A 16,836-nucleotide genomic window follows, 5' to 3' on the forward strand; every position below is an offset into this window, starting at 1 on the left:
ATATGGATACTGATTTTTATATTTTTTACTTAATTTTATTTATTCTTGTTATTAGGTGGGTTTATGTTCTCTATGTATCCTATTTCTTCTAATTTTTACAATTATTATAAAGTGTTTTATTTTCCATTAATAATGGCATTCTATCCCTGTTTTTAAGTTTTTATGTTCGCTCTATGTGTTTTTTCCCTTAATGCAAAGCATTTTGTGCTGCATTTCTTGTATGAAAGGTGCTATACAAATAAGGTTTATTATTATTAATATAGTTAATGCACTAACACTGTACAGTGTGGTGGTTCTCAGTGTGTGTAGAGTACGAGGGGTCCATGAAGGCATCAGTTGACTGACAACCCCGCAGTCTAATCCAGAGAGTGAGGATGCACAGCAGCGCTGATATGTGTCGAATGAACATCGGCTAACTACTTCTTTCGGCTGTGATTGACAAAACCCTGCTAACACTTTGTTCATCCAGCCCTCAGGGACCATTATTTGAACCTGAAACCGTCGGGTTGATTGATACAAATTTAATCCAGACCGGGACTTCGCAGACGTTACGTCGGGACAATGGAATCTCACGTTATCCCGGACAGTATCCGCCCTCAGAGGCTACAGCCAGGCATTGGATTCGGTTCAGGTCCGACCGGGACCCTCCGCTCCTCTCTCCGGCCCGGGGTTACAGTCCCCATCGCGCCGCTGTTGCCCTCCCCGGCCTCTCTGGCGGCTTCGTCCGGGCCTCTTCCGCCGCCGCCTCCGCTGCAGTTCCACAGCCTGTACGGCGGTCTCGGAGCCGGGCCGTGGCCGGGGGCTGCCGGGCACTGTAACCCGGGGAACCCGGCGGTGCTGAAGGAGGCGGTGGAGGCTGTGGTCCGCAGCTTCGCCAAACACACGCAAGGTTACGGCAGAGGTAACGTCCAGCGGTGATAATACTCTGGTTAATGTGGAGATAATGGTGTTGTAATGTGTCATATTGTTCAGGTTATACTTGGGGAGTTTTGAAGAGCAGAAAGCCACTTTTAGCTGCGCCATTTGTTTGGAAGTGGATTAGCAACAGAAAAAAAAATCTTGCTACATTCCTGTAAAATACATGTTTGGCTACATAGTGTCAAATATACCGACTTCATATTGTTTTACATTGTATTATTGTGATGCAATATCACCATGATGCTTCTTTCTGAAATTAAAGTTTTCCTTTTGATATTTACACATATATAGCAACATAGGCTTCAATCACTTCATTATAGGATTAAGTACCACAGGTCTGGGGGATTACATGTACAGCAATACATTTTTATACCTATGACATTAGCCACATTAAATTCAATTTGTTTTAAATTTGACACTGTACTATATTATCCTGTAATGTAAACTGTAAGTACTATTAACAAAGGAAAGGCTAGGGCTTCACTTATTGTCAGTAGCAAAGATGTACTGGGTAAAATAAGGTTATCCACTTTTGTATTGAGCAAAATAGAGTTTATTCATCTTTTTATCATCAAAAACATGTTCATCTGTTATCCAGGCTGTTCCTCTTAGTAAGCACGACCAGATCAATGCAATGTGCACAACTACATTAACTTTTTATAGGAAAAAGCATGATTCAAACATTTAATTTATTAGTGCTCATATATGTCTGGTGGTCATAGTTTACCCACCTTAACTTTTTATCTATCACTACAACACATTGTAAAGAGCTATGCATAAAACTAACATTAAACCAAAAGCGGCTGGGATGTTGGCTGTTGAGCTAATACAAGTGTTCCTGCCCGCTGCTGCTAATAGGATTTATTTCTTAAAGATTGTCCCTCTGTGCTCCTGACTAACAGCCTCTTCCCCCCTCCCTCAATCCCATTTAGGCTGCTTAACGCTTTAATTTTGGCAGCAGCATAAAGACTGTTGATATTTTTGTCTTAATGTTGCTCCAATTTTGTGATTTAATCTTAAGAAGAAAGTGTTCTTGTTACAGAAAAATTATTGTCATATTTTGGTATTTGGCAATAATTTGTTCCCCTACATTTTATTGTAATTTGGGTTTTCTAGGTTTTTCCTGTGGTGTATTTATAATTATGCCATTTCCAGGGAATTAAAAGGCTTTAAGTTTTCTTAAGACTATTAAGACAACTACATTCATTATGTCTGTAATAATTTTATAAGGTCCATTTCCCACCATGTTGAATATTATTTTTTATGATCTAAGTCAATTTTTACTTTTCCCTGTCACACGTTTGTCAGATATGTGCTGATTGATACCAGGCCGCTGCTGCATTGTGGGTTTGAGTCTAGGCCAGCACTATTGTCCCATCCGCCCATTTCTGTCTTATCACTGTCCTGAACCCTTCAGAGGCTCAAAAATAACTTTTTCAGGGTCTGAAACATTTGGTTTCTTGAGCCTCTTTCGGGTGGTTTCTGATTTAGGGACACTACTCCACATTTCAGTCAAATATAATGCATATGCAGTGTGTCGGTAAACAGTACACAATGGAATAATATATATTTGTATTAAAAGTAATATAACAGAGAACAACTTTCTTTGTAAAAATACTTAACTTGATACTTTCCATAATTTATTAATTGTAATTGAAAACAAGACAAGTGATCCCTTTACTTTTACACACAGAAAGAGGAGTAACATAATTATTTGGATTGCAGTTTAGGGATTTATATATATGATGTCAGAATTTATAATTAAGTTTGTTTACAGAGGTGTTAATAGCCGCAAAGCTGCAGCCCTAAAACACACTGTACGGGCTCCAGTCTCTGCATGTGAGCAAGAAGCAGGCTGCTTGTGTTCGTATCAAACAGTCTCAACAGCAAAGAGCTGGGAGCCAACTGAAGTCAAACAGCCCTAAATTATGTTGGCTGCACTCGCATCTCCCTGCTGATCCAAACCCAAATAATAATTTATGACTCAGTTGCACATTTCTTTTTACTGCTTTTCTTTGTTGTTTCCTTTTGCAGAGCAGGGTTGTGAGTTTCTCACATGAGCACATAAAGTGTAGAGTTAAGGGAGTGTTTCTTTAAGCAGCTTCTCTGAGGTGATGCACAATTTCCTCTAAGCAGCCACCACCTAAATATTTTCAGGAAAATACTCTTGACTTGACTTCTTTGTGTTTCCAATAAAATGTTGCAGAGCAGTCAGAAGTGTTGATACACCACACTGTGACCAGGCTTCACACAGCTGCTTTGTCAGGAAAAAATAAATAAATAAGATTCACAGGTCAGCAAACAAACAACCCCCACCCCCACAAAAATAAAATATTACTAATATGTAAAAATACATAATTAAATCAGTACAGCACCTTATCACATTGGTAAGATATAATAAGTAGTTACAGGAGCCCATAAAACAATGGGTTTACTTTAAATCAATGTTTAAATGTATGCCTGTATGAATCCTTTCCAAGAATGACTTCAGTTGTGGACATTACCAACAAATGTGTGTGTGTGTGTGTGTGACAATGCTTCTTTTATCTCTGTGCTCTCCAGTAAACGTGGTGGAAGCTTTACAGGAGTTTTGGCAGATGAAGCTGACCAGAGGGGCCGACCTGCGGAATGGAGCTCTAGTTGTTTATGAAATGGTCCCATCCAGCAACCCTCCTTACGTCTGCTATGTCAGTCTTCCCGGAGGCAGCTGCTTCGGAAGTTTCCAGGTACTATGTCTTTCTCAGGATGATTGTGATAAGATCATCACAGATCTATTCTTAGATTTTTAAATGGTGATGATTGATGTGTTGGAAAAACTCTTCATCCAGTACCATGAATGTAAAACATTTTTAAGAAAAGGTCACTCCAGTGCCGTGTTACAAGCTGACAATATTCCAACAAGCTTGCAACCACAACATACCAAATATAGATGCAAATCAGAACCGATAATAAAGGTCTTTGCACACTTTACTCCACATAAACACAGGCTGTCTTTATCTTTTTGGCTGCATATCTGTAACACTGATTGTATCTGACTAGTAATGCATGTTTTCTTCCCCGCTTGACAGTTCTGTCCCACCAAGGCAGAGGCAAGACGCAGCGCTGCCAAGATTGCCCTGATGAACTCTGTTTTTAATGAACATCCCTCTCGACGCATCACAGACGACTTCATTGAGAAGAGCGTCAGTGAGGCGCTGGCGTCCTTCAATGTAAGTTAGATGTAACAGATTACAGAAGGTTGTGTGCTTCACTGTCAGTCAGGAGGAAGCACAGTTACACAGTGTATCTGCAGTATGCTGTGGTGGAATAAAATAATAAAACAAAGCGTGAAAGGACAGAAAATGATGAAAGTATTACTTAATATGAAGTTGGAAACTCACACATGGCTATTTGCATACCAATAATTGATGCTGTGACAAAGAAATTAAGAAAGCTTTTTAGAATCTCACACTTTTGCCATGAGAAACTTTCTCCAAGGAGACATACTGAGATCATTATTTAGACAACTACCCACTACCAAAAATGGTTTCATACTGTATAAAACACACATTTTAGATCCTTCTTGCCCAAAATCCAGTATTTATTTAACTGCTGTTTGGGCCAACACAGCTCGCTGACATGAACTAGTTGTTGTTGTGGTTGTTGTTTACAGGGAAACAGAGAAGAGGCTGACAACCCTAACACGGGAATTGGGGCATTTCGCTTCATGCTTGAATCCAACAAAGGAAAATCCATGCTGGAGTTCCAGGTGTGTAAAATTCAGGAATGCCTGTGTCATTAAGGAAGCATGCTACTCCGGATAGTGTGAACATAGTATTGTCAAAGTTTAAGCCCAGTTGCTGTGTTAAAATGTTTTGAGTGATGTGTTGAGCTTGAATGTGCGTACATACATTAAAACCAGTTACATTTTTTAAAGAGATGTGTAGTTTGTATGTCTCCAACATACTAGCTAGAGCTTGCTACTTCAGTGGGCTGACATACAGTTGTTTGAGCCCACATGTGACCTCTTTATCTTTTAGCATGGATCTTGAAGCCAGAACATTTGAACCCAATGTCTAATTGGTAAAAGGGAATCTGAAGGAAGCGTGCTTGTTTTGCAATTCTGAGTCGCTACTTATTGAGTGTCCTGAGACGAGTTTCATCCCTAATTCCAGCTGTCTTGGTTGTGTTTGTGTTTCAGGAGCTGATGACTGTGTTCCAGCTGCTGCACTGGAATGGGAGTCTGAAAGCCATGAGAGAACGACAGTGTTCCCGACAGGTACCGTGATTCATCACACAGATGGGTTCAATTATACCAGTGCAGTCGTAGTTTTCATCAAGATTCCTAAACAAACAATCTGTGTGTCAAATCTTTCCCTACATGTTATGACTGGTGTAGACAGAATAAACATTTTTGGGAGCTTTGCTGGAGCGCAGTGGTCAGCTGGAAAATAACATCACTGCAGATAGGAGAGCATTATATATTCTAACACCGGCTACCAGCAAGATTGATTTAAGAAAGAATCTCTAGTTCTCTAGTTAATCTCTTGCATTATAGTTTATCTTGTTTTTCCCACCTGATATGTGACGCAGGTTCAAATTATGGAAGCCCCAAATTTACTTTTTACTTTCCCTATATAGAGTCTGATATCTTAACTCGGGCTATCTGCCGATATTGTGTGCAGATCCAATACCAGTGCTCTCTTTTCACCACATGTGGAGAGTTTAGTGGGATCAATTCTATGTGAGGTAACATGGGGCCAAGGATTGGTGTGGTGCTAAAAACAGCAGCCCACTGGGCTAATGGATGTAGCTGATGTTTTTGCTTGTTTATCAGCAGGGTTACAGGAAAAATTCATTGCCGATTTTCATTCAACTTGGTGGAAGGGTGTAGCATTGGCTAAGAAAGAGCCCATGACATTTTGGAGCCGATCAGAATCACGGGGCGGTTACACGCATTACTTTTCACTTCCATTAAAGTCTTGAGTGCAATTGGCCTGTGTGGAGGTGTACGGCCCTCTTCTAATTGGAAATATTATGCTAACTATCCTTTAGCCAAAGATTCACTAGATTCTCACTAGATCTTGAGTTGGCAAGACCTCTTAGTGTTCTCTCTCTGTTATTTTATCTGCAGGAAGTGCTGGCTCACTATTCCCACCGGGCTCTGGATGATGACATGCGTACTCAGATGGCCGCCGACTGGGTGAACCGAGAACAGAGTGTGGCGAGCACTATTGCGCAGGAGGTGGCGTCGACGGAGCGAGAACTGGAGGACGCCAGGCTGGCGGGCAGAGAACTGCGTTTTTACAAAGAGAAGAAGGACATCCTGATGATAGCCGTTGGCCAACTTAATGCAGCAAACACTGCCACGCTGCCCTCACACTAAACCTGCCTCCATTGAGGAAGCATGCCTTCACACTCCGTAGGATTCCTGGTAACAGTATTGATCACGTCATAGATGTTTAAGGTGCTTGGTTTGAACTTCTAGGTTTTGTATCTTCTGTTTTTTTTATTATGGGGACCAGGTAATCAGGCCTTGACTTACAGTATGCACACCCGTCCATAAAACCAACTTTGCCGCTATAGCCGTTACCTCTTTGTGCCTAGTGATTACAGGATAGCAGTGCTTTTTTTTATTACCTGTAAACTTGCTCGGCATTCAGACTGAATGGGGTATACATGTTTTTTCATTATTTCATAATATATTTAGTCGAATTACACCTACAGAAACACAGCCTGCCTTTCATTAGTGAATGTACGGGACATAAATTAATATGACCCAAGGTATGGATTATTCTGAAGTTTTCATGTTTTGGGTGTGTTTACTTACATGTAGTATTTTAGACTCTGGCAAGTGAAGGTGGTAAAATGTATTGGTCTTAAAACCTTGATGGCACATACCCTGTGTTCATTAATAATCTGAATATTTTTTAAATATCACAAGAAATACTGCAAGGAGATAAAAGATCCCACCTATGGCGACGATATTGGCATGTCAACGGTATCCGCACATACACGCTTTAAAGTGAACATTTCCTCCGGTAGGACAGGCCGATATGCGCCATAAAAATAAATATGCCATATTTTACATGTAACCTAAATTGAAGGGGTTTTCTTATTTTGCCCAATGAATGTACACATTTAGAAAAGCATTGTATTTTATGTCCAGTCGGGCATCAGGATGACAGTCGGCATAATAATGTGTTAATTCCACTACAGGAAGGAGAGACTTGATGTTCTCTGCAACTTGGTGGAAACAATGTGTGCGTATATTAGTATCGACATCGGCAATCGGCCAAAATGAGTTAGAAAATATCGGCATATCTGCTAAAAATCCAATATCGTGCATCCCTAAACCCTTACATAAAGGGCACGCAAATGAATTCTGCCTGTTGTAATGGAACTATGGTGTTAATATGAGGAAATCGCTTCCTTAAATAATACCAGAATTCAAGTAAGCATTGAAGCATACTTATTGACTCGTGCAGTAATTCGTCGGTACTTTGCTAAAATGTCAGCAGGTGAATATTTGCTCTGACAGCAGCTCAGGTTTAAAAATCCGATATTGAACCGTCATTATGTTTTCTTTCTTCTTTTTGTTTGTGGGCTTTTGACTAGTACTAGTAGTGTTCATTGTATGCTAAGTGACCAGGACACTAGCCGAGTGTATATTTTCAGTGTGCTATCAACTAAAGGATCTGCAAAGCGATGCGGTTTAACATTTACACGATTGAATTACTCTTGGAATGCAGGTCATGTGCTTCATTTAGATGAGTTCAAAAGAGTTCAGTAGACTAAGATTTAGGACGGGATCTCCGCAGAAACAAAGCGGTTATTGGAGGTGAAATATGAAGGCCAAAAAAATGAAGTTGAGGGATCTTTTGTTTTTTAACAAGCTGATTCATCATGTGTGAGTCATTGTAGTCGATACAAAACAGTACCAGCACTTGTGGTTTATGTTTTTTTGACATACTGGAAGCTGATTGTGACCAGTGCTAGTGTATGTCCATGGGCTAAAAACTATGTATGTAACTCGCACTTATAAGCTTTCAAGTGTTTTCATGTTGAAGGACCTGATTTCGTTTATACTGTAAATGTGATATCTTTATATTTCTCTATGTATCTAAAATGTATTGAATACATTATACGGATGAAGGCATTTTGGTGAGTAGCCTTTTAAAGACCCCATGTAATGGAAGGGAGAGTTTATTTGATAATGTGTTGCTCTCTTGGATGTAGTGTTAGAAGTGAGTTATGCAAGTTAAACAGCAGGAGGGCTCATTCTCACCACTGAATGCAGGATTATCAACAGCAGAAACGGATTACACTAAATGTGGGGAGATAGCAAATAGAAAACAAAGAAGCGGAGATGGAGTATAATTAAAGCCAGATTCAATTTTATTATTTACTGCTGTGTGTCTTTTCCCTAGGATCATTGTGCCTTTATTAAATTGGTCACATGCAACAGTGAAAATAAATTTAAAGTTTAATTTCCTCTAATGAGGTCTTTAAAGGACGTTCTACTCTGCTTTACATTGTTTTTTGTTATTTCATGTAAAGGTAAATTTATAAATTATATGCTATATTACTGTTACAGGATCTTAAAGAAATAGTTTCACTTTCTGGCATAGAGTTAGACCAATCGATACCACTCTCATCTGTCCATTGAATATAAGGCTACAGCCAGCAGCCTGTTAGCTTAGTTTAGCATAAAGGCAGGAAATGGAAAGTTACCACCAGAAGACGAATAGGCAAATTTCGCAAAATGTTGAACTGTTTCTTAAATATGTTACATGACATTAGATTATGAAGGATTTATTAAATCTACCTTTGGTATACATTTATAATTATTATATATGGTTTGTTTGGTACTCGGCTTGCAAAATATGTGTGCTGCACAAGCAGGAAAATGTTTTGTCCCTGCAGCTCTCTTCAGTAAATACTGAAACGTTTTTAAAAGACATTTGAACTGATACAGTGAACTCTTTGACCTCACAATACTACAGCTCGAACCCTGTTAATTTCACATGTTCCTTTTCACTTTTGTTCAATCCTAGAAACTCCTCTGCAGATACATTTTATGAATCCATCAGTAATTGTATTGTCCCATTAACCAATTTGCTGATATTTGCAAAGCTCAAATATTTAAATGATCTGGTTTCAGGAATGAGGCTCAAGATCTAGGATTGTGTGTGTTTTTGTTGCATTTTTCTTCTAATTTAGATGCTTGTTATGTGTGGTTTTTTTTTTGTTTGTTTTTTTATACCACAAGCCATTTATATTCGAGTTTTCTTCTTACAAATGCCTTTTACCTTTCTTTGTGCTCATTATGAATGAAGGCTTTTTTTAAACAATATATTTTTTTTGGTATCCATTTTATACAAAAAAAACATTGGGCTTTTTATCTGTTGGCTGTGGCTTTTATGCATGATGTGTTGATTATGTTTTGTTTTTATATGTTGCATATTCCATACAGTATTGTTTTATGAAAGTGTTTCTGAAGGAGCTTATTGTATGTATTTTCTATGAACATTTTGTATTACATGTTTATACTTTTAGTAGATTTATATGATGTAATAAAATGGCTCATACAAATGTTTATTAATTTGTCATGTTACTTATTTCACTGCTTAGTACACAACTAGGACCAAGTAAGTCTAAACAGATAATCATTTTTATATATATATACATCAACATAGTTTACTGTTAAACAAATACGAAAGTAAAATATTCTTAAAAAAGTAATGGAGAAATATGGAGGGATTATTTTTATTTATTTATTTTACTCATTCTTTAAATATTCTTTTTTTAAATTTTTTGTTTATTATAATTACATTTATTTATTTTTAATTTAATTTGAGTTCAGTTTGGTTTAGTCTTTCACTTCCGCCTCCGGCACACAGACAGGAAGAGGCGGGGCCTCAGTTTAGGACGCTTGCCTGGCGTTGTTCATTCAACATGGCAGCGGGACCAATTTCAGAAAGAAATCAAGGTAACTACATTTTAAAAGCTGTTTCAGTCTTTTATTTAAGCCATTTTTGAGTCTGCTTGTTGGTTACATTTATAACTGCTCACATTGTGTGTATTAGCGCAGGGTTAGCCCATAGATTGTGTTAAACAACCGCCAGTCGATCACATGGAAGTGTTCAGTTGTTAGCTTGGCTTTCCGCTACTTTATCCATTCAATGAAGTTATATTTACTTTAATGTATTTAACTTTTTTTGCTGCACAATAACTAAGGTGATGCGTTGATTTTTGATTGATTTGAAGTATGGCTGCTGTTGTGAGAATATTAGAAGCAGAGATACGTTCTGTTAGCTAACAGCTAAAGTTAGCCTAGCTAGCTAACCATGTTGACTAGCGAAACAAATGATCACATTTTTCTCATTGAACTTATATGTAGAACATCTTCAAGTGCTTTTACACAACATTTGATTAGCTAGGGATGTGGTCAGTAGAACATATTAATATTATTACGGTTTTAAAAGTGAAACAGGTAGGTTAGACAACTAAATTTCAGTTATAACTGTCATTAATAGCTAGAAAGCTTTATTATTAAAATATTGTTGGCAGCTTTGTGGCCTATTCATGGTTGCATTTATTCACTGTTTTAGTTGTCTGCATGTTAGTTTCTAATTGTTTTTATAAAATTAATTTCATTTTCTACAGCTGTTATTTCAAAAGGGTGTATATATATATATATATATATATATATATATATATATATATATATATATTTTACAAAGAACTAAAATGGCACAAGTTTGTATTCAACCGTTGTTCCTGGCCTAATGAGTTACTTTCTAGAAAATGTACAACCTTTTATGTGTAACTTTAATCTTAAAAATGTTGGATAGTTCCGAAATGGTAATAATAATATTGAATGGAACTAATGAATGAAAATGCAGCATTTTCAGCAAAAGAAGATCAACATTGCCAAATGAGTGTTTTTCATTGTGTATGAGTGCACAACCAGCAGTTAATGAATCCTATCAGTTCACCATTAATTCAATATAAATTGAAAAGATCATTCTGAATACATTCAGTTTTCCTTTTGAAATGATTTTCCTTTACATGGATTTGGAAGAAAAACAAATTCATGTAAAGTTTTATCTAATTTAAGATAATTTCCAGTTTATTTAAGTTCTTATTTGTTTTTTCAGATGCCACTGTGTATGTTGGTGGCTTGGATGAGAAAGTGTCAGAGCCGTTACTATGGGAGCTTTTCCTGCAGGCTGGTCCTGTTGTCAACACACACATGCCAAAAGACAGGGTGACTGGCCAACATCAAGGTGAGTAACAGCTAATATTCTCTAAAACTGATTATCAAGGTAGCAACAAGAAGAAAAATCACCTTAATCTTTTTGCATCGGTAAGAATCTCCTTTGCAGATGAATAATCATGGAGCAACTTTTTTCTCTCCTTCTCAGGTTATGGCTTTGTGGAGTTCCTTAGTGAAGAAGATGCTGACTATGCCATCAAAATCATGAATATGATAAAGCTCTACGGCAAACCTATTCGAGTTAATAAGGCCTCTGCGCACAACAAAAACCTGGATGTGGGTGCCAACATCTTCATCGGTAATCTGGACCCAGAGATTGATGAGAAACTGCTCTATGACACATTCAGCGCCTTTGGCGTGATTCTCCAGACGCCAAAGATCATGCGAGACCCAGACACCGGCAACTCCAAGGGTTATGCTTTCATCAATTTCGCAAGCTTTGACGCTTCAGATGCCGCCATTGAGGCCATGAACGGCCAATACCTCTGTAACCGGCCCATCACTGTGTCCTACGCCTTCAAGAAGGACTCCAAAGGCGAACGCCATGGCTCCGCTGCAGAGCGACTCCTGGCTGCACAAAACCCTCTCTCACAGGCAGACAGGCCGCATCAGCTGTTTGCAGACGCTCCACCACCACCAAGTGCGCCAACGCCAGTCCTAACTGCAATGGGAAGTGGGATGCCAATGCCAGGTATGATCCAAATACTGTGGTTACAGAGGGTAGATATAGGATATTCTGTGGCTCCCCTCTATTCAACTGTACATTATTTAACCACGCTAGGTATGTGCCCTGCGTGTCTGATCCATTAAAATGCGAAAGGACACAGTGAACTCTCAGTTCAGTGAAGCCATCGATGCGTCCAGTGGAAACACAACATTTATTCCCTGATAACCAGAGCCGCCAGATTAATTTCAGAATTGTGTATATGACACTGTACATTTAATAACACGAGACAACCAATCTGGGGAATATATAGAAAGCGTTCGCAAAAAGTCTGTTGGGACACGGCAACACAATAATTCCAGTGAGAAGGGTCTCGTTCTCAAGAGACCCTTATAAAACTTTGTGGCCACAAAGTACGTTTTTGTGACAATGGGCCATGGTTAAATGTTGGACCCTGGTGTTGGGTTTCCTCTTTCAATACCCTGTCATATTCCATACACAGCAGCTGCCTCTGATTAATGATTATAGATTACGTAGTTGATTGTGGTGAGTGCCATGAGAGCCGAGAACATGTTTCATTACTAGCAACGAAATTAAGTAAATCCCAGTAGGAAATGGAAGTGATGCGTCTTTTTTGAGTAGGTGGTAATGTCATCAATTTGATTTGATCTTGGGTGATGTCTGTGAACATAACAGCTGACGCATGAGCCCCTTTTATGAGATTCTAGTGAAATGAAAAAAAAATATAACAATGGATGAGAAACGTCTATATAATATTTAGTTATGTCATCTAATATGAAATGATAACTTGTTAATACAATTTGTTTCTGTGCAGGCATGCCACCTCCTGGTTTCCCTAATGTTCCTCCTCCTGGATCGATGCCTCCATCAATGCCCCCATCGATGTCCATGCCTCCTAATGCAGGGGGACCAGGCCAACAGGGCGGCGGTGGTGGCCCCCCACCCGGACCACCACCCTTCCCTCCCGGCAACATGCATCCAGGTACTAGTTTGTTAAAGATTAAAATATTTCCACAGTGGCTGCAAGTGGTAAGTTATGCAAAAATATACTGTTAATGTTTGACAGGGTTCCGACGGGTGCTGGGAAACACGGGATGGAAGTGTTTCCAAGGTTTAAAAAGTTGTTGGATTTTGAAAAATTAGCTTGAAGCGGCTTAACATTTAAATCACATAGGATGCAAAGTTTAAACATTTTAAAACATGAAACTTTGTTTTGTTTTCCTTTTTAATTACATTACATTAATTAATTAAAGTACAATAATCAGTGTGCTGTATATACTGTATGGGAAATATGTTATTTTTCACAGCTGTAAGGTGCTGGAAAAGCTTGAAAGTGCACCTTGAAATGTTTGAATTAGACTTCAGAAAAACTGCAGGAACCCTGGTTTGATCATTTGTAATAGATCTGTTTTGTCCAATTCTTTAGTATATTCAAAAACTAGGAAAGTATTTCCTTACTGGAGCCTCAAGACCTTTTGTTTCTGTTACATAGGTATGAATCAGATGCCCATGCCACCTCCTGGTCCTCCTGGCATGGTGCCTCCACCTCCTGCTCCTCCAGGATCAAATCAATCTCGGGCACCACTACCACCTGGCATGCCCCCTCCCCCGCCTATGGGCATGCCACCCAGAGCACCGTACGGACATCCCATGGGTAAGCACTGTAGCATCTCCTCAAATCTTTGTTTTCAAATAAGTCTTTTCAGCTTAAAAGTTACCAACTCAGTCATTTGTGGAGAAATGGCCTCAAAGAAAGAATAACTGCAATGTTGATAATGCAGCTAAATATATTTAAGGATTTGTAATATTGACAAATACCCAAGTTGCCATGACTACCATGACAACTATGGGCAGGTCCGCTATTGATAAAGCAACATTTCTTGCTGGGTTGTCGCAATGGATTTTTAAAGGACACCTTCACCATAGTCTACGTCTAATACTGAAAATAAGATACGGTTGACATGGGCATGAGAGAAACGTAAAAATCTTTGGTCCTCGGGCCACTTTACTAGATCCATCTCTCACGCTGAGATGCAGTGAACATGTAAGATAGCTGCCCTTTCACCCTGATCTGGAGGTGTGTCACCGGAAAGAAAAACCTGATCTGGCAGTTCAAGGCTGGCTGTAAAAATTATTGAATACCGATATGACACAATGTTGCATTTTACAAGCTATGCTTGTGAGTTTAACTCAGTTGACAAATGTGACCACAGTTCAGGAGATGATTGGAAACATCCAACTTTTTATCATAAATCCTTTATTAGTCCCACAACGGGGAAATGTATCTTGTCACAGCAAAAGAACATATGAAGTAAAAAGGCAGAACACAATAATTAAATAGAATAAAAGATAATATAAGTACCAAGTGAGTATTGCACATGTCAGTGATATTTGCACAGCAGTGGTGGAACAGTCTGTTCTTGGTGTGGTGGTCTACCTCTCTATCTTTCCATGTTAGTATGTTCCGCTCTGGAGAGAGCTGCTTGTTGGGCCAAATTCCGCCGAAGAGCGTTAACTTTATCCAAACACTCGTCCTTTCAGCTCGTGCAGTTCGGCATGTCTCGTGGTGTAATGACGCTCGAGATTATTTTTCATCTCCGCAAGTGCGTCCACACAAACTAGGCACACTGGCCTTTTATGTCCACAAAGAAATCACCGTTCGTCCAATTTCTCCTGGAAAGTGCGACATTCCGCATCCAGCTTTCTCTGTTTTACACTCTCCATGCTGCGTTCACTGATGTAAACAACAGTCTCGTTTAAAAGTTTTTTGACATGACGTGACCATGACACGTTCCGCTCGTGTTGTGTTCAGGGACCCTGACCTTGGCCAGGTCGCCCGTTTTAAAATATTGCCACCTAGTTTTTTTTGCTAGTGGATTTTTTTGCGTGGATTTTATGAATTACCCCGAGGGCCGGATCAAATGGTGTCGTGGGCCGTATACGGCCCGGAGGTTCCCCACCCCTGGTGTAGTATATTGAGGGGGGACCCCTATTAACTGTCACCGTCGTACGGCCTTCTGGGTACAGCTCGCTCCCAGTTGTTTGCTCCAACAGGGTTGAACATTTGCACCAAAAGCAGGTGAATTTCAACAAACAGTCAGGCGCCCTAGTGGAACAGAATGAACCCGCTTCTGAAACGGGCTGCAGCACCTCTGGGGGAATCTAAAGAAATATGAAGTAAACTTTTTAACAGCGCTACAATGTTAAATCGTTACACTGCCAAACGGCATGATGGGTACAGCTCGCGCTCTGTCGATGTTGATGTGAGCTTTTGCATCCAAATGACGTGAATACTCATGCGTTGCTTAGGGAGGCAACTAGGTCAAGGCAGGTTTATTGCTAAAATACCGTTTACTGTGGTTAACTCTGTCTCTCTCCGTTTCTTTCTCTCTCTCTCAGGTCACCCTGTGCCTCCAGGAATGAGAGGGCCTCCTCCCATGCCGCCACCTGGCTACGGTGCTGGCCTTCCTCCTCGTCCTCCTTTTGGTTTCCAGAGGGGCCCGCCAATGCCTCCGAGGCCCCCCGGTGTACCGCCTCGCGTTCCTATGAGAGCACCAATGCCACCATAATCCATCTCCGGCTAAAGAAGCGGGCTCTCATTTTGCTTTTTTGTTTTTTTAAACCTCTTAAAATCTACTCAAGTTTGTAATAGTGAGAATAATTTAACCCCGTGTTTGTATTTTTTTTTCATGGTCATTGTACAGATGAAGACCTTCAACAAATAAAAAATTTTAGTACAAGTTTTGTAATGTTTTTTCTTTCTCACCCACAAATATTACATGTAGTAATTTGCGTGTGTGGTAAATCTCATGGTAATAAGGCCCTTTTCACGGCAGACATTTTGAAATGTCAATTTTTTTCTTTTAATAAACGCCATGTTTCCCTTGCTGCTCATTCACTGCCATTACTCTTAGTTCATGTTTGGTTCCACCTATAATTATTCTGTCGTATTACACTGCACGTCAAAATGTCTGCTGGTGGAAAAAGGAAAGTGCATTTAGACATTTCTTTTGTCTTGTGCATGGGTGGAAGTTTTGGTCTGATGGTGGTTATAAGGAACGATAAGGGCGTCACCAAAAGCTTTATACTGACCCTCAACTCAACTTCAGGAGAAAACAAACGATAACAAAAAAACATTTGAAAATAATAACGAGAAGCACGTAACATTTGCAGAAAAACTAACTCGGTGGACAGCAATCCAATATGAACAGATACATGGAAAGTTGCTTACATGTTAATAGTTCAACATTATTATGTATAACACTCTGAAATGAGCCAGTCTGCATAATGAATACTTTTAAAATATTAAGTATATTTTACTAACGTTACTTCATTCTAATTTAGTGTTGAGTAGTTTATAAGTAGATTATTTTTACATAGTGCATAATTCCTTTTACTACTACTTCCATCACTCGCTGTCAGGATGACGACCATCCAATATATAAATATGACACAAATATTAACTAGTGCATATGGAGTATCCTGATGTCCTCCTCACATAATCCAACAAACCTTTTGATTAGGACAATGGGTATAACTGCTGTTTCTTATAACAGGAAATTACAAGTTTCAAAATGCTTTATATTTAAATGTTCCACCAAATCCCCATGAGCTGTGGCTTTTGAGACTCAACTGACTAATATTTAGACGGAAGTCCTCCTGCACATTGCACTACTGCACGGCCTGAAGCATGTGACAAATACTAACAACAAAAAATATTTTTCTTAGGTCCATAGAGATATTATATTTGAATGATGATGACATCAGACTGTCTGTGAGGGAAGCTCACGTTTCTTCAGGTCTTCATGCAGTAGAAAAGATCAAGAAAATGGCAAGTGGTTGGCATGGCAACAGTAGTCAGGTGCGCTTGCACGTGTGTGTTGTCTGAGCACACATTTTGATATTAATGTGTACAGACAATCATCTATTTGTAAAAACAGATGGGTGGAAATAAGGTGTTTGTGCGCGCATG

At 39.3% G+C, this 16,836-nt stretch overlaps 2 protein-coding genes across 3 annotated transcripts; both read left to right on the plus strand.

The window, feature by feature from the left end:
• Positions 1-375: 375 nt before the first annotated feature.
• On the plus strand, positions 376-9,498 carry lix1l (limb and CNS expressed 1 like). Its single transcript, XM_029442581.1, has 6 exons — positions 376-901; positions 3,481-3,644; positions 3,987-4,127; positions 4,571-4,666; positions 5,099-5,176; positions 6,032-9,498. Exons 1-6 carry the CDS (start codon positions 562-564, stop codon positions 6,281-6,283), a joined length of 1,071 nt encoding a protein of 356 aa, XP_029298441.1. The 5' UTR covers positions 376-561; the 3' UTR covers positions 6,284-9,498.
• A 283-nt stretch (positions 9,499-9,781) lies between these two features.
• On the plus strand, positions 9,782-15,606 carry sf3b4 (splicing factor 3b, subunit 4). Of its 2 annotated transcripts, none has more exons than XM_029442528.1 (6): positions 9,782-9,889; positions 11,061-11,189; positions 11,328-11,870; positions 12,679-12,846; positions 13,357-13,518; positions 15,264-15,606. In XM_029442528.1, exons 1-6 carry the CDS (start codon positions 9,856-9,858, stop codon positions 15,431-15,433), a joined length of 1,206 nt encoding a protein of 401 aa, XP_029298388.1. In that variant the 5' UTR covers positions 9,782-9,855; the 3' UTR covers positions 15,434-15,606. The 2 variants fall into 2 exon arrangements, with proteins under 2 accessions (XP_029298388.1, XP_029298389.1); XM_029442529.1 differs by lacking the exon at positions 9,782-9,889 and adding an exon at positions 10,008-10,137.
• Positions 15,607-16,836: the final 1,230 nt, after the last annotated feature.

This window comes from Cottoperca gobio, chromosome 11, assembly GCF_900634415.1.
Source record: "Cottoperca gobio chromosome 11, fCotGob3.1, whole genome shotgun sequence".
NCBI lineage: Eukaryota > Metazoa > Chordata > Actinopteri > Perciformes > Bovichtidae > Cottoperca > Cottoperca gobio.

Coding starts and splice junctions, on each gene's coding strand:
- sf3b4 (XM_029442528.1), top strand. CDS start 9,856: ATGGCAGCGGGACCAATTTCAGAAAGAAATCAAG. Junction 9,890..11,060: donor AATTTCAGAAAGAAATCAAG/GTAACTACATTT, acceptor TTGTTTTTTCAG/ATGCCACTGTGTATGTTGGT. Junction 13,519..15,263: donor ACCGTACGGACATCCCATGG/GTAAGCACTGTA, acceptor TCTCTCTCTCAG/GTCACCCTGTGCCTCCAGGA.
- lix1l (XM_029442581.1), top strand. CDS start 562: ATGGAATCTCACGTTATCCCGGACAGTATCCGCCCTCAGAGGCTACAG. Junction 4,128..4,570: donor AGGCGCTGGCGTCCTTCAAT/GTAAGTTAGATG, acceptor TGTTGTTTACAG/GGAAACAGAGAAGAGGCTGA. Junction 4,667..5,098: donor AATCCATGCTGGAGTTCCAG/GTGTGTAAAATT, acceptor TTTGTGTTTCAG/GAGCTGATGACTGTGTTCCA.